Raw genomic sequence first — 23,410 nt, 5'->3', positions numbered from 1 at the left:
CCTCAGTCTTGTGTTTTCCTTGATTCTCGGACGCTTACTCCCTGCCTTAGAGCAAATGCTTCCTTAACATCTTTCTAACACACCAGAACCCTCTCCGTCTCCACCCAGTGCCCTGCCTAAAATCCTTGTACCTACAGTCACTCGAACCTTCCAGGCCCAGCTCAAGCCTCCCCTCCTGCAGGAAGCCGCCCCACAGCCTCCCCCAGCCCTTGAGGGTCTCCTCATCTTGGAGGACCCACCCTGAGTGGCACTGCCCAGCTTTGCCCGCCTTAGACCATGAACCCAGGAGAGCGATAGCTCGACCCATGAAGAATGCTCTGTGGTGGATCGACGGAGGTGGAGCCAGAGAGAGGAAAACAGAGGGAGGAGAGCCGGGGTGGAGGGCAGGCTGGAGGGCCAGGAAGAAAACTGACAAGCCCCACTCGATTCTAGTCCCGCAAGCCTGTGAGGTAGCTGCCACTCATTTTACAGATGGGGGGACTGAGACTCAGCAAGGATAAGTGGCCACCTCAGGATCCACAGCTACGGTGGAGCTGCATTAAATCAGTTTCTTCCTGATGCCAACTTCTGCAGTACAGGAAATTTGTTCCACGTTGCTTTGTTTTCCTACTCGGAGCTCTAATGGATGCGCAGACATTTTTGTCATTCTTTAGGGTCAGACAGCTGTTTATAGCAAGCCCCCTCAGTGGGAATTCCTGCTGAAGTCACGCTCCCACTTGCACACCTCCGCGGACAGGCCGCTCATTACTCTTCCTTCACCCCCAGAGTGGCTCCGACTGTGGGGAGATTCTTCCTGATAACAAAGCTGGACGGCAGCAGGCGAAGCACAGACACTCATGCCAACAGCGGGGGGGACATAGTTTTTGTTTTGCTTTGGCTTTTTTTCTGTTTGTAATACTCTTTAATGTTGGTGCTTTGCTAATTTTACTATATTTTAAAAAGTAAAAAGTGGGCAACATTTGGCAAACATTCTGGAATCGTTTGGCCTCAGGAGAAACATTTGTTTTGGCCCCAGTCACTGAAACAGTGGTGTTCTCTGGAAGTGCTTGCTGCCAAGATAGAGGTGTTTGAATTCCTTCTTGATCTAGAATAAATATTTGGTGCACAGGAAGGTTTGATTGTTTTTCTAAATGAGTATTTAGAAGTGATTGTAGCTGCTCTTGCTGTTGCCAACAGGCAGAACCTTCGCGAGTTCATTGGAACGGAGAGAAAATGATCACGTATTTTTAAGGAGAAAGGAAGGCCATGGCCTCTGTCCTTCCGTGAGTTAAAACCAGCTCCTTGTCCCCTGGGTCAGGAGGTCAAGGCACTGAGGACCGGGGCCCTCCTCCCCTCTCCAGCCTCCCTGGAGGGGCTTGGGGCCCAAAGCCATTTCCAGTGAGGAGGAAGGCTCTGTCCCCCCAGGCTGGGGGAGCACCCCCAGCCCACCAGACTCCCAGCTCACTTTCCCGCACCCAGTGCCTTTACTTTTAGACCAGTCACCAGCAAGAAAAAAGAAAAAAGCCATCTGCCGTAGGTTGGGGAATCCCACCTCAGAAAGTCCACTGCCCAAGCAAAGGACATCAGCGGGTGAAGTGGCCAGGAGCAGACATTCCTCAGCTCTGCCCAACTGTTGCCATGGACTGTGAGCGTGGATCTTCCAAAAAGTTCACAGAAACTGAAAATCAGGATTTCGAAATAAAATCTCCTTGTTCTTAAATGATGACAACTAAGGCTTTTAAAACCTTTTAAATCACCTTCAGGCCAAGAAGCATCTCTCAGGCTGGACTCAGCCCACAGGAAGCCAGTTCTGATCTCTGACTGTTTCCAGGCCTTTGTTTCATGGCTCTGTTCTGTGGCTTTGCACATTCTGGTCCTTTGGCCAGCTGCCCTTCCCTGCTGTTCTCTGGCTGTTGCGTCTCCCACTCCTCTTTTAAATGCTGCCCGCTCTGGGAGGCACTCTGTGACCTCACAGGCGGAGGCCTTGCTCCCTCCTCTGTGCCCATCCTCTCCCCCTGCGCTGGCTGAGACGACAGCGTTGTGTGGTTGGGGTCTCCCCACCTAACCTCAGGACTCCATGCAGTAGGGCCTGGATCTGCTTCATCCCGGGCCCTCAGCCCCCAGCACCTGGCTGCACACAGAGCAAGTCCTGAGCTGACTTTTTATGACAAGTTTTATAACAAACGAAGAAACCATGCAGGAGGAAGGAGTGACTCCTAAGTTGGAGGGACGAGCTCCACCCTCCCTTCCTCGTCTGAGATTCTGTACGTTACAAGAGGCTCTTTGCTCAGCCTCTCCTCCTTTGGGCACAGGCTCAGAGGGAGAAAAACTGTACTTGGAGTCTGACAGTCAAAGGTTCAAGTCCACACTCTACTGCTGACAAGCTGTGTGAACTTTTTTTAAGCTGTGTAGCTTCTGACAAGTAACTTCACCTCAGAGCCTGCAAATGGACGTGAGTCACAAAGGAGTCAGCAGGCCCAGCAGGACCCCTGCTAGAAGTCCTTCATTACCCCACCTCATAGAGATTCGAAAATAACAAAATGCCAGTACTGGGGGTGGGGGGTTCAACCACCTCTCTTCACAGATGGGGAAGCCCAAGTCCGCTGGTGGAAAGAGATTTATCCAAGGTCCCACTCAGAGAGTTGGTAGCAAGCACTGTGTTTAAATTCCCTGGGAACCTCCCGGGCTTAGCAGAGTATTCAGCCCATAGGAGCTCCTCAGAAGATGTGATTTCTCTTCTCTTTTTATTCCAAATAGCAAAACATGAACAAGTTTAACATCCAGTCTCCTCCAGTCCTCACTTTCCAATCCTTCTCTAGGAAATCACGGTCTTAAACCCTCTCCAAGGCACCAAGGTCCCGGGGAATCAGCTCTTAGCTCTGCTGAACTGAGTGAAATGACACCCACTGTTCCAAAATGGACTCACTGGGTTGGAAGGGCCCTTCAAGACCAAGAATGCCAATGCCACCACATGTGTGCAGGTGGGGGAACCGGAGCCCTGACAGGGGAAGTGACTTGCCCAAGGTGCTCTGAAGCTGGTAGAGGAATTAGTGAGGGTGGGCAGGCCCCAGCGGTGGGCAGGTGGCTGGTATGGCTGCTTCTGACCCCACAGAAGCCCAGCCCTGCACGGGAAGAGCCGGACCCCTTTACAAGGCAGTATCCTCAGGCTACCCGCCCTCCCTCTGTCTGAGGTGCTGAAGGCCTCTCTCTAGAGCCTCCTTTCTGGCTGCCTAACCTTGAACTCTCACCTCTAGAAAAAGATGGGATGTGGGGAGTCCCAGAGAAACGAATCAAAGTTGGCACTGCACTGTCTGGCTTTGGGGACCCTTTAGCTAGAGACATCGTCATCCCTCTTCTGCTGCCACAACCTCAGTGAGGGCACCCCAACTGCCTCTCTAAGCTGACCCTCCTCTGTAAGTCTGCACCGTAAGGGGCTTCATCTTATTTGGTAACAGCCCTTTACTTGTTTCCTCCCAGTTTCCCCTACTAGGGCTGTATGTGACATCAGGACACAGACTAGCTCTGCTTTTATTAATCGCTTTGTCCCCAGTACCTAGCACAATTCCAGGTACAGTGTCGAGAGTAGATCTGTTGAATGGATAAACAATGGAGGATTCAGGAAGAAGAGCAGGTGTGTGTGGGATGTGTGGGATCCACGTGGCGGGGAAGGTTGGGTCTCTGGTCTATCTTGGGGGCAGGCTGTCCGAGAGATCGAATGGCGGCCCCACCCTTCTCTTCACTGGAGTCCATCTTCTAGAACCTCTTGTTTCTGGGCCATAACAGTCTCTCCATCTCTTCTCCACACTTGGGATCAGGCTGAGTCCACCTAACCTGCTACCTGCCCCCAGACTACTGATTCCTTCCCTCTCTTACGAAACATTTGTTGAGCACCTACTGTGTGTCAGCCTCCATGCTGGATGCTAGGTCTACAGACAAGAGCGAGATGCAGAGAGGCCCTCTGGGTGCTCACAGTCTGAGGGGACAGACACACATAGGAGAGGCGATAAGAGCGAACATGCCAACAGCTCTTGCTGTCGCCACTCGCTGTGCCTCACGTCCACTGGCTCACTGGATCCTCAGAAATATGAGTTAGGTGCCATTACTATGCCCGTCTTACAGATGAGGAAACTGAGGCCCAGAGTGGTTGTCATCTGTCCAAGGTCTCACTGCTGGGGTTTGAACCCAGGCAGCCTCACTCCAAAGGCTGGCTCATAACCACCGTAAAATTCTGCCTCAAAGACACGCGTGCCAAGACAGGAAAATGCAGAGCTGAACGTGACTGCCTCAGCCGCAGAATGGGGGTGGTGGGCTGCCATCCCCAGAGACTGAGCTAGACTTTGAAAGCACCGTGAAGCTCACAATTCCACTGGTGGGGTTCGTTTCTTGCCAAATGGAGGAAGGGAGCAGATCACGTCAGGCAGAAGGAACAGGGTGTGAAGTAGGTTGTTGGCAGGTAAATGAGGTTTGCAGGAGGTGTGAAAAGCCCGGCAATGTGGGCGGCCGGAGGGGAGCAAGAAGGTCTGTGTGGCTGCAAAGCAGGATACACGGGGCCAACCGGGTGAGGAGCAGAGGCTCATGGTTGCAAACGGTGCCGCGTACCAGGTGTAAGAAGCCTGCGGGTCCCTCGGGGGCACAGGGCTCGCCCGTCCCTGGGGTTTCTGCCTTGTCACCAGACTCGCCTGATGGCCACTCCTGGGCCCTGCCCCAAACTGAGCGACTGGAATCTCCAGGGAAAGTCGGATTTTAACAACTGCCCCCAAGTGTTTCTTAGGATCAGGTGTGACGGGAGGAGCAGTGCTTTGGGCAAAAACGGGCGGAGAAGAAGGGCACAGCTTTAGCTTGGTGCCACACAGCCCTGTGACCCAGGAACAATGACCTTGCTTCTCAGAACCCAAACCTCATCACCTGGGAACTGGAAACACTCCTCCAGGTAACCACCCACCGCGTGAGGACTCAGTGAGCTCAATCATTCCCAGCACGTGCTGACAGCCGGCCAGCGCTAGGCACCGGGGTCACCACGTGAACGCGGTGACAAGGTCCCTGTCCCCAGGACATTTCCATTCTGGTAGGGAGAGAGTTAGCAAAGAAGGATTCCAAAAGTGAAGAGTGACTGACAGAACGTCTGTGAGAATGTGCGATGGGCTGGCGCAGTGCCCCCACCAGGGATCCTCGCAGGAGGCTCTGGAGCTGGGTGTGGGGCAGGGGAGACAAGATCAGCTTTGTGACTCAGGAGGATGGACTGGAGGGCCCCTGGGCCTAGAAGCAGTAGTTTCCACCCAGAAGCTGCTGAACAGCCCCAGCAAGTGACAAAGTGCAGAGCTGCTCCTGGCGGCAGCTTCAGGAGGACGTGGCCCAGAGCTGAGTGCTGCTCAGAACTGGGTCTGTGGACCAGCGGAAGCAGCACCACTGGGCGTGGCCGGGATGCAGACTCCCAGGCCCCTCCCCGACCTCCCACGCCAGACACTCAGGGGTGGGCCCCTGCAATCCACGTGCTGAGGAGCCCTCCCAGGGATTCTGATGCTGATGCTGGCTTGGATCTCTCATCCGCCAGGACCGGGGTCTCAGATATCTCCCAGCTGCATGCCCGTCTGGGTGCCCCACGAGCTGGCCTTGATATTTATTTCAGAAATATTGTCTGTTTCCATTTGAATAAAGGAAGCCGACTGGAGCAGTACCAGATTGGATTTGACTTTTATCTGATAAAAATGCCAAGTTGCTCTGGGCCAAGAAAAGTCTGTCTTGAAATTCCCTCTGCTATTTCGAGGGCAGCAGCAGCAGAGACCCATGTAGACGGAGTTCCCAGAAGCCACCTCTGTACCCGGTAAGTGACAGCCTCTTGCCCGGCCCAGCCTTACAGACACACCTGGCAAAATCAGAAGCCTGTCTTGGGCGCTGAACTTGACAGGTGCGACCAACTGCAATCCCCAGGTGCCCCTGAAAGGAAGACGCCGACACCAGGACCGCACAGCGGCATCACCGCCAAGTGTCACCTCTGATGGGCTGCCGTGCTAGCTGGTGGCACTGCAGAGCCCAAAGGCAGGTTTCAAGCGCAAACTCTTTCCTCAGGAAAAAAAATGGTGGCAGAATCCATGTCACAAGAAAAAAAATAGCAACCTTTGGAGCAGTCAGGATAAGCAAAAGTTCCCGTAACTGCTTATGTGCAAGCGGCTGCTCAGGAGGGAAACAGCAGGAGAAGCCTGGCGATTCAGACACAGCAATGGAGCACTGACTGCGTGCCACTGTCCCAGGCTCTCGGATGCAGACGTGGACAAAACAAGACAGGTGCCTTTCTCATGGAACCCAGTGGAGAGAGGCAGCAAAGCAAAACCAAGGACATAAAAATAAAAAGATAATTTCAGAGAGGAACCGAGGCTATGAGGAAAAGAAAACACGGTGGTAGGAGGGTGACTGGGGAAGTGGCCTTCCAGCTCAGACTTAAAGGTGAGACAATGCCAGCCATGCAGAGATTCAGAGGGAGAGCATTCCAGGCAGAGAGAACAGGAAGTGCAAGGACTCTGTGAAGGGAAAGCATGTGCATGTTCAGGGAGGACACGGGCCAGGGTGGCTGGAGCAGAACGAGGCGGGGGAGGGAGGGAGGAGGTGAGGCCAGAGCAGGACGGCCTCATTCCCGGGGTAGGGCGGCAGTTCTATACACCAAGCTGAGTTGTACCCCCAGGGGCCCAGAGCCCTCAGCGAAGTCAGTCTGCCTTGGTCTCTCCGTCTACACATAAGGATAATCATCCGTCCTTCCCGGGGCTGTGCCAGCATCAGATGAGATGGCTGTAAATGCTCAGCGCAGACCTGCACACAGCAAGCGTTTAATAACGCGGGCTCTCTGACATTCCTCCTCCTCTGTTCCTCCTGCCGGCAAGTCAGCCCACCACAGATCTGAGCAGCTGTTCAGTGCAGAAATATTGCAAAACTCATCCAGGCATTTCCAAAATATTTTCTTGGCCCAGAACCCACTAGCAGCTAAGAGGCTGTGTTCTGGAGGTGGCATCATTTCCCAAGACGGTCTGACCGGGCTGCTTTTCCAGCCCATGGGCTCTGCAAGGACGGAGTCCACGTGTGGCTGGGCCCCGCATCCCGGTACCCTGCCCAGGGTGTGGCAGACGGGGTGTGCCCAGCCCTGGAGGCACACACGGCAGGTCACCCTAGTGGCTCAGGGTTTGGGCTCTGGAGCCAGACGGAATGGGTGCAAATCCCATCTCCCCCCTTCCTGGCATAGCCACAACCTCCCTGGGCTCACTTTCTCCATCTGTAAAATGGGGCTGTATCTAGGATTAAATGAATGATAAAGTAAAATCCTCAGAACATACACGAGGGTGAGGTATTATCATCAGACCTGGTGGGACTGAGTTCTTGTTGGCTATTTTCATAACCAGGTCCAGGTGTCATCACTATGGCTGTAGAATTCTACCAGGCAGACCACCGCTGGCTAAGTCCCTCCCGGCTGTCCCTCCCCCGTGCCCCACCTTCCCCCTCCCCCTGAGCCAGGGTTGGGGGGCCCACACCTCTGCCATGACAGTGCCCGCACTGACCCCAGTAAAGCTGCACCTGCACGCTACGGCGGTGGCTCGGGAGCTCCCCAGGCCAGGAACAGGCCTTATTCATCTCCGTGTTCCAGAGCCCAGCATGGGGCCCAGCCCAGAGAAGCATCTTTAGTAAAGATTTGTGGAATAAATGAATGATTAAAGGACTTTCCTGTGGCCACAGAAGAGCGCACTTTAGGTTCATTAAAGCGACCGAAGATTTCCCGCTGACTTTCCACCCCACACGGGGCGGCGCTGACTCCCCCTTTGCCTCTGACAGCAGAGAGATCTTTTCCTAAGCCATTGTTTAACTCTGAGCCCCCAGTGCCTCCGCTGACCCCGGGGAAAGGCTGTCCCCGCCAGCTGGGCTGCCTGGAAAGGCACACCTGGCAGAGGGGCTGTGGGATCAGAGGCTCCTTTCGCCCCCAGGAAGCCAGGATTTGGAAAACCTTGGGGGGCCACTGACAGCTTTCGGCAGCCCCTTCCCCACCACTTTCCAGGGCTGCTTCTGGGAACTCTCTCTCCCTTCCCCACACATTCTCCCAGTTGATCTCAGCAGTCCCCTGGCTTCAACTAGCTCCGTTCCCATCCCTACACGCCCCTTGAACTCAACACAGACAGAGCATCCTCATGCCTCACAAACTTGTCCTTTCCACATCCATCAGTTGGTGACGCCAGCCCTCGACTGCTGGAGCAAATCACTGTGCATAGCCCAGGCTCCTCACTCGAATCAGACCAGCTGAGGCCCTGGGCCCCCAGTATGGAGCACGCTGTTGACCTCCGAGGGCACCAGGGCTTTCTCCGCCCCACCCCACCCAGCAGCCATCAAACAAGCACCGCGGGGACGACTCAGCCATGTGTGCTCTGCGCCAGCTGCCTGGCCCCCCAAGGGGCCCCTGGTGGTGGCCACCCTGACAATGTGCCTTCCGTGCTCACTCTTCTCCCCCACTCCCACTTGTGTTTCCTGGGATCACCCAAATAAGGGACTTGCTGCTGAATCCTTATCTCGGGATCTGCTTCCGGAGGAACCCAGACTAAGGCACTCTGACAATTCTTCAGCACAGGGCTCTTGAGTCCACCCGCTTTTATCTCCACAGGTCAGGCCACATCGTCTGTCCCGGGAATGCCGGCAGCACATCTGAACTGGTCTGCTGGCATCTCATCCTCCTCCCCCAACCCTTTGCCCACATTGCAGACGGATGGATGGATACGGAGGTAGATAAATAAGCAGGTGAATGTATAGATAAAGATACAGGTATAGATAAAGACACAGATAATGTGGGTGTGTCTCTCCCTGCTCAAAGTGCCCCCGGGCTCCCCACTGCGTAGCCAAGGCCTTCCCATGGTCCTGCCTTCTGTGCCCCCCACCCCTCTCCTCCCACTCTCCCCATCGCTCTCCCCGCTCCAGCCACACTGCCTCCCTGTTCCTGCTTCGGGCACTTGGACTTGCCGGCCCCTCTGCCCGGAAGTCTCTTTATTTGCTGACTCCTGTCATCCGTAGGTCTCAGCTGCGGCGGCTCTGCGGAAGCCCCCCGACTCTTCCTTGGGCCCTGGGATTCGGCTTTTCCTCCCACCAGCTCCCCAGCTGCCCCCAAGGCGAGCCCCACGGTCTCTTTCCATCCAGGGTTTCCTGCCCACTCTGTGGGGAGCCGGGAAGCTCAGGCCCAGGCAGGGGAGCCGGCGGTGCTGGGAACATGCCAGGGCCCTAGCCCTTATCCCCGCCATGTGCTTCCTCAGCCCTTGGGTGGATTTCCAATCCCCTCTGTTATCCCTGAGGCAGGCGCTCCCCATGGCTCCATGTCCTAGTTCCTGACCCCTTCCTCCAGGATGCCCACCACCCTAGCGCAGATACCGGAATGAAACCACGGCGGCGTGTGAGCCCTGGCTTGTGAACCCAGTGTCCACTCCAGCACAAGCCTCGTTCCTGGGGAAGGTCGTTAGGGTTTGGGCCATCTTCCTGGGCTAGTGCCTCCTATGGGAGCCTCTCCCCCAGGGGTAAAGAGCAGCCCCTCTCCCCCTCTTCAGCCAGGCCTCCTCCAGGCTCCTCACCCACCTCAGCTCCTCCCTCCACACAGAGCCATCGCTCCCTCAGTGACCAGGACCGCGGGACTGGGAGTCAGACGGGCCTGAGGTGAACCCCCTCTGCCTCAGTCCGGGTGTCCGCAGAAGCAGGCCCTGGGGCAGGAATCAGGGTGTAGGGGAGAGATGAAGGACGTCTGGGAAACCCGGCTGAGACAGGGAAAGTGGCACCAGGAAAGGGAGGCAGCCAACCCAGAGCCAGCTGTGAACCAGTCCCACGAGGGCTGTGAAAACACACGCCTCGGGGGGAGCCCCTGCACGGCTCGCCTTCTGCGAGTGCAGGCAGCCGAAGCCCCCAGGCACAGAGATGTGGACACTGGCAGTTGGAAGGCACTGGAGCTTCCTGAAAGGTCTGAGAGATGGGGGCAGGGCACTGACAGTGTCCGCTCTAACTGCTCTGCCACTGACTAGCTAAGCTGTGTGACCTTGAGCCAGTTGCTCCACCTCTCTGAGCCTTAACTTCCTCATCTGCAAAATATGGATAGTAATCCTGGTTGTAGGAGTTGGGAGTCAGCGAGAATACGTGATCAGGCACGTGAAGCCTGGGGTGGGGTGGGCAGGGAGCGTGTGGGGGGCATTCAGCAGGAACAGCCGAGATTCTGCCACTTTAACTGTAACCTCACATCGGCTTTTCCCTTTCCTGTCTGGAGCAGGGCCCTTTCTCTCCTTTTACCTCCCCTTTGCTTTCTGGTCCAGACATTTGTTTTCCTAATGGGTACCCTGGATTCCGGCGATGGCGTCCCTCATAGTGGGGCATGTGAAGTCAATGCTGCCAGGAGCATCCAAGGCTCAGACAGTCTTGTCCACTGCCCCCTCCCTGGCTTGGCTAGTTCAGCCCTGAAGCTGTTCTCCTTCAGGCCAGTGGCTAAGCGCGGCCTGGCCTGGAGCCAGAGCTCGCCGGCCCGCCTGCAAGCACGCCCGAGTCCCTCCTGCTTTCTTAGCATCCCAACCCCACTGGGAGGGCTGGGGTCGCTGCGTGCAGAGGACTTGGTGCGCTAAGACGCCAGCCTCAGTTTCCCCATCTGAAGTGTGTGTCTGTGGGAGAGCGCAGGGGCGCAGGGAGAGGCTGGCCCGGCTCACGTCTACGTCCAGGGTTGTTTCTCCTTGGATGGCCCACGACGCTGGGGCAACGGCTCCTGCAGATAAAGCCACTTACGGGCGGGGCATCTCTCGTGGCGGCAAGCTAAGCGCAGGTCCTCCTCCTCGGTCCCATCCCCCTTCTCGATCCTGGAAAGAAAAGAACCCAAAAGCCTGTGTGAGAGAGAGCAGGCTGACCTGCCAGAGAGCCGGGACCCTCTGGAGAACCTTCTGCAAAGCGGCTGGGCACCACCGCCCCCTGGGACCCGGACCACAGCCCGGCGAGATGGGCGGCAGTATTTCCACTTACTGATGGAGAATCTGAGGGAGGCGTTGGGAGGTGATATGACCAGTCAGGAGCCACACAGCTAATAAACCAGAGGCGGAAGAGGGATGCACACCCACGTGTTCTCACAAAGTCATCCAATTATATGCAAATGGTATATTACAAAGAATGTGTATAGTTTGATTTGTCTAAAAAAGTACACACAGGGGCCAGCCTGGTGGCGCAGCTGTTAAGTGTGCACGTTCTGCTTCGGCGGCCGGGGGTTTGTGGGTTCGGATCCCGGGTGCGGACATGGCACCACTTGGCAAGCTATGCTGTGTTAGGTGTCCCACATATAAAGCAGAGGAAGATTGGCACGATGTTAGCTCAGGGCCAGTCTTCCTCAGCAAAAAGAGGAGGATTGGCAGCAGTTAGCTCAGGGCTAATCTTCCTCAAAAAAAAAAAAATTACACACTGATGGGCACAAAAACTTATTTGGCACAGTATATACCACAGGCCAATGGTGATTAGTGCTAGATAATGAGACTACAGGGGGCTAAGTCTGGAACTGTCTTGTGAATTTACCTCTATTTTGAGATTTGGGGGCAACAGACTTTGATTAACTCTGTCACTTTTCTTAACTAAATTGAAACGTTTCCCAAAGACGTTTCTACATAGAAACAAAGCCCTGGTCCTCTGGCCTCCGGCACAGCGCTCGGCCCTCCCAGACAGTGAGCGCCTCTCCTGCGTGGCTTCCTTCTCTGGCATCTCAAGAGCAAGGCGGCTCGGGCGGGGGGAACCTCCTCTCCTGGCTCGGGCGGGGGCGACAAGCACACAACAGAGGCTGACCAGGGTCAAGTGGAGGCAGCCGCAGCTTCTCTCATGTGGCTCCTCACTCCCACCCGCCGATGACCGGGCCAGAGTGGGGGGGCCACGTTCCCACATGGCACGCGTCCATTTGCAGCCTAGGTAAGCTCGAGCTCCACATGGTCCAGGCCAAGTGCGCATCACTTTAGAGAAACACGAGTCCCCTGAAGTGGAGACAACTCCACTCGTCCCTGTGTCGCCTAAAGACACTGGAAGGCCCTCCAGCTCCCTATCTGCAGCCCTACATCTTGACGTCTCTCCTCCATTCTTCTCCTTGCCTTTTCCTTGCCTCGAAGCTGGCCTGGAACCTCTCGCCTCCTGCCTCACATTCAGGGCCTCTCCCACACTCTCTCCAGTGCCCTCAGCACGGCGTCTTCCCTTCTCTCCCCGCTCCTGTTCTGTCAACTGCTGTCCTCTTTTTCTCCCGGGCATGCACTGACCATTTTTGGTCCCCTAAGATTGTTCATTGATTCATTCAACAGGAGGCCCCCGGGGACCAGCTCTGTGTAGTTTCACCAGACGCTGTGAGCGGGACAGAAACGTCTCCTTCACGTCTCTGCCCTCGGAAAGCTCCCCATCTACGAGGAAGACAAGCTTGCATGGGAGTCAGAAAGCGACAGACGTTGAATAATGCCACTGAGGATGCTCATGCCACCTGTGCCAAGGGGCTAGGCCTGTGCTCCCAGGGTACAAACTCTGGACACAGTTCTTGTTTACAGATGTCGTCTGTGGCCTGGGGGCCCAGACAGCTGCACAGAGACCTGAGTGTTGATGCTGCAGGAAAGCAGCTGATGCTGTGGGGGGTCCACTATAAGGAAAGGTGGCCTTTTTTCTTTCTTTTTTTTTTCATTTATTGGAAACATTTTTGTTATTTTCCTGATAGCACAAGCTTGTTCCAAAAAAAATTCCAACTCCATAGAGAGCAAAAATCCCCCTACAATCCCCCTCCACGTGGCGGGATCACCACTGTTAGTAGTTTACCATTTATCTTTTCAGAATTAACTTTTTTTTTACATAGTCTCAAATTAAACATACTTTTTTGTCACCTGATCTTTTTCACTTACCCATAAATTTCCAATGTCTTTCTACATCAGTACACACAAATCTCACTCATCCTTTTCCCTCACAGTTGTATGTGAGAGAAAAATTAACATTCAAAACCCCATTGCTAGACATTTAGGTGTTTTCCAGTTTTTTCGCTCTTCCAAGTCACGCTGCACGTATACCCAGCAAGGGGTTGTATTCCCCCATCCCCAGAGGGGCTCGAGGCTGGACTATCGCCAGTCGTGAAGCCGCAACCAGATTCAAACACTGGATGGGAGGCTAGACCAGTCCCGGAGCCCATCCTCATCCTGGAACACCACCTGGCCGTGTCCAGCGCCTCTGGGTGAATGGGTACCAGCCCTGCCACGTGGGGGCCTCCCACGCTCTCCTGAATTCCACAGTCTTCACCTCGAGCTGATTCCCAGATCCAACCCAGGCCCCCAGTTCTCATGGCTTCTCCTCCTGGGATCCTCTTCCTCCAGGCCTCATGCTGGGCACCTCCTTGGTCTCTGCAGGGAGCTTCGGCCCTGTGGAGAGGGGCCAGGGAGCAAAAGAGCTGATGTTTAAGGAGAGAACCAGCCCCCTGGCATGGTCCCTCCCCTCCCCAGTCACCCAAACCTTGCTGCTGAGAAGCCCAAAGTTCACCAGTTAACTCATCCAACAACAGCCACCAGCTGCGAGCATCTCCCGTGGGCCAGGCCCCCTGCTGCGCTCGGGGCCACCGGGACGGCTCCGAGAGGCCCTTGCCCCAAGAGGCCCAGGCCTGATGTACACCGAAAGAAATCACCTCAACTTAAGGGGCCAAGTTTTAAGCTAGAAGGACGTTAAGAAGGTTGAGTAAGGGTTGTCCAGTCCAGCGGTGGGCAAACTTTTTCTGTAAAGATCTAGATGGTAAACGTGTGAGGCTTTGGGGCCCAGGTGGTCTGTCACAGCTACTCAACTGCCCTTTTGGTTTGCAAGCAGCCACAGACAGTACCAAACGAACGGGCGTGTTTAGCGACTTCTTTGCAGCACATGCGGACCCAACATGGCTTGCTGGAGAGAGCGTGTGAACTTGTCTAGCCAGTGGTTCCCACCGTGGAGGCCCACAGAAGTCCCGGGGCGGGGGCGGTTAAGTTCCCCGGGATGGGGACACGCAGCACAGTGGAGAGCCACTTGCGTGGGGGCTGCATCTTGAAGCCCCACGACTGCCCGCTTCTCAGAGAGGGAGCTGGGATCCACGCCCGGGTGGCCTGTCTTTCTAGGGCTTTGTTGCCATTCTAGAAAGAGCTGATTTCCTTGCACAAACGGAGCCCTCTCTGCCAGATTTGCCTCTCATTTCCCCTCCGGCTGGCTACGAGAAAATGGGGGAGTTCAGGGAGCACCATGCTCCCAGATGTTCACCCCACTTCCACCTCATGGTTTTCCAGTTCAAGGACCTGTCCGTGCTTTTTGCTTTCCTTTCACACGGTGTCGGTCCGTGATCCAATCCTGGGAGCCGGTGAGGCCCTGCAGTCCCCTCCGTGCCATCTCTAATTTCTGGGTGCCACGCTCACTCGAGATTAAACAGCGATTTCAAAGCACCCAACAAAGAGGTCACATCTCTAGGGAACGGTCGCAGAGGACAAAGGACACAGTGAGTTTTAAATGACCCATTTGCAGTGGAGTAAAGAATGGAAGTATAAGGAACTTTGGCAAATAAACGATCACAAGTAGGAAATTAAGATTCCGTAACATCACATCAGAAGTGCTATTCCAAGATAGGGGGAAATAAACGGGTTTTTAAAATGATTTGCTTTTTTTTTCTTTTCCCATCTTATGGGTAGTATCATCATGATACAAAACCTTTGGAAGATACAGAGGGTAAGGCTGTCAACAGTGTCAACACCTCCCCAGATCTTTGTGCACACAGAGATTTTTCGTGGTTTTGTCTCCCGTTTCCCCGAAACTGGGTTAAAAAGACACCTCCAGTTATTAACACCCTGAGACTACTTTCAGAGCGGCATGGGTTATAAATTATTACTTAGAAAGGCGACCACTGGCCTGCGTCTTACTTGCCCTGTAAGGAGGGAGTAGGGAGAGGGGGGCCTCCTCAGCTTTGTGCCAGAGACTTAGCTGCACCATCTCATGTAATTCTCTAAACGAAACTGCGAGGAAGGTGTGGGCCCATTTTCCAGCCAGGAAAACCGAGGCTCAGAGAGGCGCCGTGACTCACCTTGGGACTCCCAGCTAGTCAACGGCGAGTTAATTTCAAGCCCGGTCCATTTCTTCACGTCTTCCACAGGGTGAGTGAGCGCGGACAGACACGGCCCTCGAACCGTGCCTGCAACAGGAAGCCTTGCCCAACTTTTGACCACGATTAACAGTATAATTATTATGGAGAGTTAATAATATCACTTATGGAGCTCCTGTGCTTCTAGTGCCGAGACCAAGTGGAAACCAAGAAAGATGAGCTCCCTGCTCTCTCGCACGGTGCACGCGGGAAGGAGGCAGACACGACGAGCAAGTCACGAAGGAACGAGTAAGTCGGGAGTGCGAGGGGCCCGCAGAGCAAGGGGAAGTGGCCGCTCAGAGGGGGGCCAAGGAAGGAGCAGGAGCCACCCCAGCTCCCCGCCCCCGCTGCAGCTTTCCCGCGGGAGGTGGAGGCTTGTTGTGTGTGGCTGAACCCCCCTCTCCTCCCGGGGCTCCTTCCCCCCTCCGTGGTTAAGCCAGATCTGAACATTAAGCGCTCAAGAAAGCCCCGACCTGCCAATATCTACCTTTCACTCAGCAGCCTCAGACCCTCCCCTCTGGAGACCCCATTAAGACGCCCTCCAGGGGGAGGACAGGCCGGGTGACGCTGGGACAGGCGAGGCTGCTCAGAGTCAGGGGGTGTAGGCTTCCCCCAACCAAACCCGACATGCGCACACACCTCCCACATCTCAAAACCCCCGGAAACCGTTCAGACTCTGCCCAGCTGCGACTCAGACCTGCATTAGGCTCCTGTAGAGAACCGTGCAACAGGACTGGGCGGGCCGGCTGGGGCGGCAGCTCAGGCCAGGCCTGCTCCCTCTGCCCCCACAGGGCACCGTCCTGTTCTCAGTCAGGACAGCAGGAGAGGCCCGGATGGAGCTGGATCCACGAATGACTCTCAGGGGGCGGCAGGAGACCCTGCCCCCTCTCCCAGGGCGTGTGTCCTCCCACACTCTCCTTCTGCACACAGGGCCTCTCTCACACCTCCCCGCCTCAGGTGGGCCTCGGCGGTTCCCCTCATTCACCCCTGCATGCCCAGGTCCTGCCTCAGGGCCGGGCAGAGACTACCGATCCTGAGCGGCCACACAGCACAGTGACTGACTATGACCTGGTTCAAATCCCAGCTCTGGCACTTACTAGCTGTGTGACTTTGGACAAGTCACTTCACCTCTCTGTGCCTCACGTTTGCATCCATAAAATGGGGATACAATAATACCTACTACCTCACAAAGGTGCTGTGGAATTAACTGAGTCACTTCCAGAGTACTCAGAGGAGTACCTGGTGCAGGGCAAGCACCCTGCAGGCGTTTGCTTTGCTTATTAATATGACTTAATAGGAATCTAATGCCTCCTAATTTCTCATCTCCGTCTCCATCTCCATCCTAAGCTAATTGTCACAAAGCCTATACTTTGCATTAGTAGGAGAAGGGACGGGAAGTCACACATACAAAACACCCTCCACGTGCCAGGCACTGTGCCGGCGTGTCACCTGGGTTATCAAATTGAGGCCTCCCAGGGCACTCCCCCTGTGGTCAGAGCAAACCAGCCCAGAAGGGCTCAGTGCCTTGCCTCAAGTCACACAGCTGCCAAGGGACAGAACTGGAAAACTCAGTCAGGTCGGGGGCCTCCAGACCCCTGCTCTTTCCACAGCGCCCCCGTCCCCCGAGGATTGGAGCCATGGACAGGCAAGGCCACGGATCCCTTCCCTCGGGTCTCTGGCTGAGGTTTCGGGAACATTGGCCACTGCAGGATTTCAGTTCTGCTGCTGGGCCACCTGCAAACCTGTGCAGAGATCTGCCCCCGTGCTCCAAGCTCTTTGTAGGGAGGGCACACGAACACAAAAAAATTAGAGCAGCCAGCTAAGCTGAATGCTCTCCTCGGAGAGGAAGGGAAATAAAATTTGATGAACCTCTGCATAATGTTCAAGTCATAAGCGTGTAAAGTGATATTCTGCACATATGCTGGGAAGCACTCATCGTCTCCCACGTCGTCGGGGCCTGAGCTGTTAGGGCCCCTTGCCACTGGGGCACCAGCACACAGCAGCTTCCTGCTCCTGAGAGACGAGGAGGGCCTGTCTCCTGCCTCAGCAAAACAAGGCTACCCACGGCTGCCCCAGCAGGCGGCTGCCCACAGCCCAGGGGACAATGGCGCACCGTGAATGGGGCGGTATCAGAATCAGGCTGTTTATACAGCAGCTATAAACATTTGCTGAGGATCCACTATGGACCCTGGGCTATGCCAATCATTGCCACCTTCCTAGTGACCATGCTCTGTCCACAGATTAGCCTGCCCTCTCTGGCCACAGCTGACTGGCCCAGGACTGGACACCTGACCTGGGGTTCGGTGTGGGGGCACTGGGCTGCTGAATCTGCCCAAGGATGGTGGGGCTTGAGCTGAAAGGGCATGAGGTGGTCAGGACGGAGGTCTCCAAAGAGAAGAATTCAGTTGGTCACCAAAAAAACCCACAAAACATTTCATGAGCACCTGCTGGGTGCCTGGCCCAGTTCTGGGTGCTCAGCATAGCATCAGGAAAAAGACAGCTCCTTCTATCATGAAGCTCACAGTCTACAAACTATCAAACAGGTAAACAAATAGAATAACGTCAGGTTGTGTTAGGTGCTATGAAAAAATGGGTTGTGTCAGGTGTTATGAAAAAATGGGTTGTGTCAGGTGCTATGAAAAAGTAGCAATGTGTGGGGTGTGCAAATTTAGACCAAGTGGCTAAGGAAGGCTTCAATGAGCAGGTGAAAGGTGAGTTGAGACCTGATTGAACAACCAAGTGAATATTCCACAGCATGTGCAAAGGCCCTGAGGTAGGGATGAACTTGCAGTATTCAAGGGACAGAAAGGAGGCCCATATGGCAGAGGAGAGATGATGGGGCCTGTAACAGTTAGAGGTCCCTGCGTGGCTCCCAACATGGACCTCCTCACCTTGAAACCCTTCCACATGCCCCACAGAGAGTCCAACTCCTCAACACTGTCCGGCTCTACAACAACTTCCCTGTTTCCCTCCTCCAATTCTGTCCTTGGTCCTGAGACCCTTTCGGTTCCCTGCCACTGAAAGGCATTACTGCATGTCCAATCAACTCCCCCAGAAGCAGATTCTATGATAAGGATTTGGGTTCAGGTAGTTTATTTAGGAATTATTTTCAGGAAATATGCTATCCATCCATCCAACCATACATCCACCCATGTATCCATCCAACCATCCATTCACCCATTCATTCATTCATCCATCCATCCATCCATCCGTCCATCCATCCATCCATCTATCCATATATGTATACACCCACCATTTATTATAACCTTCTCCATTCCTAGCTGGACTTTGAGGACCCACCTGATCAGATGTGGTCCCTGATCTTGAGGAGCCCTCCTCCTCTAGCAGCCATCACCAATCTCACTGCTGGGTCCTCTTTTCACTCAGTTCTGTGGCAGAGCCCAAGAAGGAAATCTTGGTTCAGTCTCTGTATGCCCATACCTTGGTTCTAAGAAGCATGAGGGCAAATGGCAAACACTCAAACTTGGTTTCTCAGGCTCTGATTATGTAAGCCCAAGGCAACCTTATGCCCCATAAAACATTAAAATGCCCCAGAAAATCCAGCATAGCGGGGTCTAAACTCTGCCTCACTCAGCCGACTCCTTCTACCCTACAACCCCCCAGAACACTTCTGTCAGACCACTCACTCCAGTTTGTGAGTGGAGACCTGTGGCCACTGAGGCCAGGCCCTAGGCTTCAGACACCCAGTGGTGACCCACGTGCACTGACCTCTCCCGGAAGTACTTGATGGCCTCGGGGTCTATGAAGGTCGGCTCTTCACGGTAGCCCTGCTCAAAGACCTTGCGCTTGTGCCGGAACTCAATGACCGTCTTGGTATAGGAGTTGAGCGTGGTGACAGAGGCCGCCATGCAGCAGGTAAAGGAGCCCCACGCCAGGCTGCCAAGAGATCAGGAGAGAGGTGCCACGGTGAGGGTGAGCAGGGGACAGGAACCCCCCCCCCCAGACGTTCATTCACCTGCACGGCTGCCTCCTCTGGGCCCGACCTGAGCAGGCGCTCTGTAGAGAAGAATAAGACTTGATCCCTGCCCGACCCAGTGTGGTCTGGGAGAGAGCACTGTGTTGCAGACATGACAGAGGTCCTGATTTGGAGGCAAGAAGAGAGCTAGTCATCCCATGCACGGGGGCCGGCGTCAGGGCAGGTTGCCAGAATACAGCTAGCTTGCAGTGGGTCTTGGAGGAGGGGTGAGAGTTTGCCAGGGGAAAGGGCGTGCCAGGAAGAGGGAAGGGCATGTGCAAAGGCAAGGAGGCAGGAGGCAGCAGGGAGCGTTCCACAAACTGCAGGAGGCTCGGAACGCTGGAGGGAGGATGCATGAGGAGATTCGTTGAAGCTGGTGATGGAGAATTGATGGGGCCCAGACACCCTAAAAGCTGGTGTCCAAGAGAGTTAAATGACCTTTGCTCATGTGCGACCTTGGGCAGGGTGCTTCACCTCTCTGCCTCGTATTCCTCATGTCCATCTTCATGGACAGAACAATAGCACCGCCTCCCAGGGGTGTCGCAAGGATGAAAGGAAATGATCCATTGAAAGCATCTTGGAACAGTTCCCGGCACATAGTAGGCACTCCAGAAAGGTCTGCTGTCATTCCTATCATCACCATTATTAACATTCTTACTACACACGTCCGGCTGACGTGCTTTCCAAGCGCTCCCTCTGAGAGGTTACGTTACAATGACCTGCACCGCTCTCTGCTCCACGCTCACCCCGTGGACAGCTCGGGGCTCCTGGCTGCGCTCGCCTGACGTGTGTGCTGAGCCAGCCCAGAGCTGGGGAATCTGTCCTGTCCACTTCTGGAAAGAAGGGAAGGGTCGCGTGGGGCCATGAGGCTCTGCTGACCAGGCTGCTGGTCTTCTCTGACCCCCTGCCCATTCTAGAAGTGGCCTTCTGCCTGATTCCTCCGACCAAGACTGGGCAGTAACATTTAGAAGCAGGAGTGGGGTACTCGCTGTGCTCCAGTTACACCTGATCTGGTTTCCAGGTCCCTGTTCCCCAGTCTGTGCCTCGATGACTGGTTTCCTCCAAATCAAGGGCTCAGTTTTGTTGTTGCAGACCCTGCACTCTCTCAGAGCCTCAGGCTCCCCCTTCTGCCAGCCACCCGTCGGGTCTCAACATCCCCGCCCCTGCATCCCTCGGGGTCAGTGCAGCCCACCTCCCACACCCACTGCTCTTCTCATTGTCAGCCTCAGAGTACCCAGAAGGAAAGAGAGGGGAAATCTGAGGATTGAGCCTTTCTCCCAGGATCCCCAATCATCTACTCCTTATCGCCCAACCCATTAATGGATTCCCCGATTCTTTCATGATAAGGAGCTAATTTAGATCTTCCAGAAGCTCTGCATATCCACAATCGACAGGTGTGAGGCATCGGCCTGGCTCCTCTAAGAACTGCCCTGTCCACCGCAGGCTCCAGTAGGTGACCCCACCCCCCTGTTCATAGATGATTGGATGAGGGCTGAACATCTGACCAAAGCTGGTCCAATCAGATACTCTCGTCTGAGCAATGAATCTGGGATATCTGTTTGAACTAGAGTGATGGAAATTCAGAACCTGAGGATGGAGAATGAAGAAGCGGGATTTTTCTGGGATTTCATGAGTATACATTTGTTAGTTTTGCCTGACCAGTATCCATTCTGTCAATGGACCACTCCTTCCCTCTCGGGCACAGTGGTTTGTGTGGGGCTGGCCTCACCCCCAACCCTTAGGTGTGAGCACATGACCCAGGCCTGGCCAACGAGAGTGTTGTTTCCCTCTGGCCACAGTAACCGATTCAGGGGTGGGCCTGTGACGCTCGAGTCAGGCTAATGAGACTCAATCCCAGGACTTTTGCTGGAGCTACTGGGAGGCAGGGCTCGTCTTTCTTCCGGGGTACCAAGCTGGTGGGATTTGAGCCAGGAGCTGTTGGGGACTGTCTTGCCACCATGCAACCTGAGAGCGAAGCTGACTCGAAAGGAGAGCCACAAAAAGGAGCTAGGCCCCTGAGCTGACGCCTTTATCCCTAGACTTTTCAAGTTATGGGACCCAAAGTCCTTTTTTGGGTTTTCTTTTTCCTTAAGTCAGTTTGAACTGGGTTTCTGTCACTGGCAGCCAAAGTTCTCATACAACTACTTTTCATAAATTCCTTTCTTTTGCATAAGTTAGTTTTAAAGAGAATTTCTAGTCTTTCCAACCAGGGATCTAATTGTATCACAGCCCCATCACACCTTGTAATTCTCTTGCAACTTTTTTCCTATTCTTTTTCTTTGTTTTTAAATTAAACTTTTAATTTTGAGATAATGATAGACTCACATGTAGCTATAAGAAAACAAAGAGAGATCCGTGTACACTTTACCTAGTCTCCCCCAAAGGTGACATCTTGCAGCTATAGAGAGCAACTGGGATATTGACCTTGCTGCAGTCAAGATACAGAGCATCTCCATCCATCACCACAATGACCCCTCGTTTTGCCACTTTATAGCCACACCCACTTCCCTCCCAACCTCTGGCAACCACTAACCTGTTCATCATTTCTATAATTTTGTCATTTCAAGAATGTCATATGAATAGAATCACATAGTATGTATGTTTGGGACTGGCTTTTTTTCACTCAGCATCCACACTGCTGGGCGTATCAACCGTCTATCCTTTGTGTTGCTGAATAGGATTCCCACAGCAACGTCTGAGTTTCTCCACATCCTCACCAGCATTTGGTGCTCTCACTAGTTTTTTATTTTTGCTATTCTGATAGATGTATAGGAATATCTCATTGTGGCTTCATTTGCATTTCCCTAATGGCTAATGGTGCTGACGTCTTGTCACGTGCATACTGCCGCCTGTGTATCCACTTTGGCAAAACGTCTATCCATGTTTTTTGCCCCCTTGCTAATTGGACTGTTTTGCTGTTGCTGTTGCTTACTGTTGAGTTTTGAGCGCTTTTATATATCCTAGATACTAACCTTTGTCAGACACGTGGTTTACAAGTATTTTCTCTCAGTCCGTAGCTTACAAAATGAAAGTGTTTAATTTTGACGAAATCCAATTTACCAAGTTTTTCTTTTATGCTTTTGATGCTTTGGACGTCAAGTCTAAGAACTCTTTGCCTAGGTCTAGATCCCAAAGATTTTTCTCCTATTTTTTTCTTAAAAATTTTATCGTTTTACATTTTACATTTAAGCCCACGATCCTTTTTTTTTTTTTTTTTTAAGATTTTATTTTTTCCTTTTTCTCCCCAAAGCCCCCCGGCACATAGTTGTATATTCTTCGTTGTGGGTCCTTCTAGTTGTGGCATGTGGGACGCTGCCTCAGCGTGGTTTGATGAGCAGTGTCATGTCCGCGCCCAGGATTCGAACCAACGAAACACTGGGCCGCCTGCCGCGGAGCGCGCGAACTTAACCGATCGGCCACGGGGCCAGCCCCAGCCCACGATCCATTTTGAGTTCATTTTTGTATAAGGTATGGAGTTTAGATCAAGACGGATTTGTTTGCCTATGAATGCCCAGTAGCACCAGCACCACTTGTCGAAAAGGCTACTCTCCCCTCCAAGGAATGGATTTGCATCTTTGTCAAACGTCAGCTGGGCCTGTTTGTGTGGGCCTATGTCTGGGTTCTTTATTCTGTTCCACTGATCTGTGTGTCTATCTCACCACCAAAAACACAGTCTTGGTTACTGTGGCTACATAATAAGTCTTGAAATTGGGTAGACAGATTCCTCCCACTTTAGTCTTCTTTTTGAAAATTTTTTAAGCTATTCTAATTCTTTTGCCTTTCCTTATAAATTTTAGAATAATCTTGCCCACATATACAAGAAATCTGGCTGACATTTTGATAGCAATTGCATTAAACCTATAGACCAACTGGAGGAGAATTGACATCTTTACCGTGAACACAATATCTCTCTCCACTTATTTAGATCTTCTTTGATTTCTTTCATTGGCATTTTGTGGTTTTCAGGATAAAAGTCTTATAAGTGTTTTGTTAGATTTATGCCTAAGTATTTCACTTTTTTGAGGGTAAATGGTATTGTATTTTTAATTTTGTTGTTCAAGCGTTCATTGCTAGTTAATAGAAATATAAATAATTTTTGTGTTTTTATCTTGTATCCTGAGATGGTACTGAACTAATTTGTTAGGTCTAGGCATCTTTGAGACAGATTTGTTGGATTTTTCTACATAGGTAATCATGTTATCTGCAAATAGGCATAGCTTATTTCTTCCTTTCCAGTCTGCATGCCTTTTATTTACTCTTCGTGCCTTATTGAGCTAGCAAGAACTTCCAGTGCTGTGTTGAGCAGGATTGGTGCTCCTGGTCTTAGGGAGAAAGCGTGC

General features: G+C 53.3%; 1 protein-coding gene across 5 annotated transcripts in view; it reads right to left on the bottom strand.

The window, feature by feature from the left end:
• GSG1L (GSG1 like) overlaps positions 1 to 23,410 on the bottom strand; it is a 207,103-nt gene that overhangs the window by 3,846 nt on the left and 179,847 nt on the right. For 2 of the 5 annotated variants that reach the window (XM_044747295.2, XM_070484652.1), the window contains exons 5-6: positions 18,824 to 18,991; positions 10,747 to 10,817 (exon numbers count right to left, since the gene is read on the bottom strand). In XM_044747295.2, coding sequence (XP_044603230.2) covers positions 10,747 to 10,817; positions 18,824 to 18,991 — 239 coding nt within the window. The other 3 variants (XR_011494210.1, XR_011494211.1, XR_011494212.1) reach the window with 3 other exon arrangements.

Source organism: Equus asinus, chromosome 14 (genome assembly GCF_041296235.1).
Source record: "Equus asinus isolate D_3611 breed Donkey chromosome 14, EquAss-T2T_v2, whole genome shotgun sequence".
Classification (NCBI taxonomy): Eukaryota; Metazoa; Chordata; class Mammalia; order Perissodactyla; family Equidae; genus Equus; species Equus asinus.
This window is presented reverse-complemented; position numbering and strand designations above follow the sequence as displayed.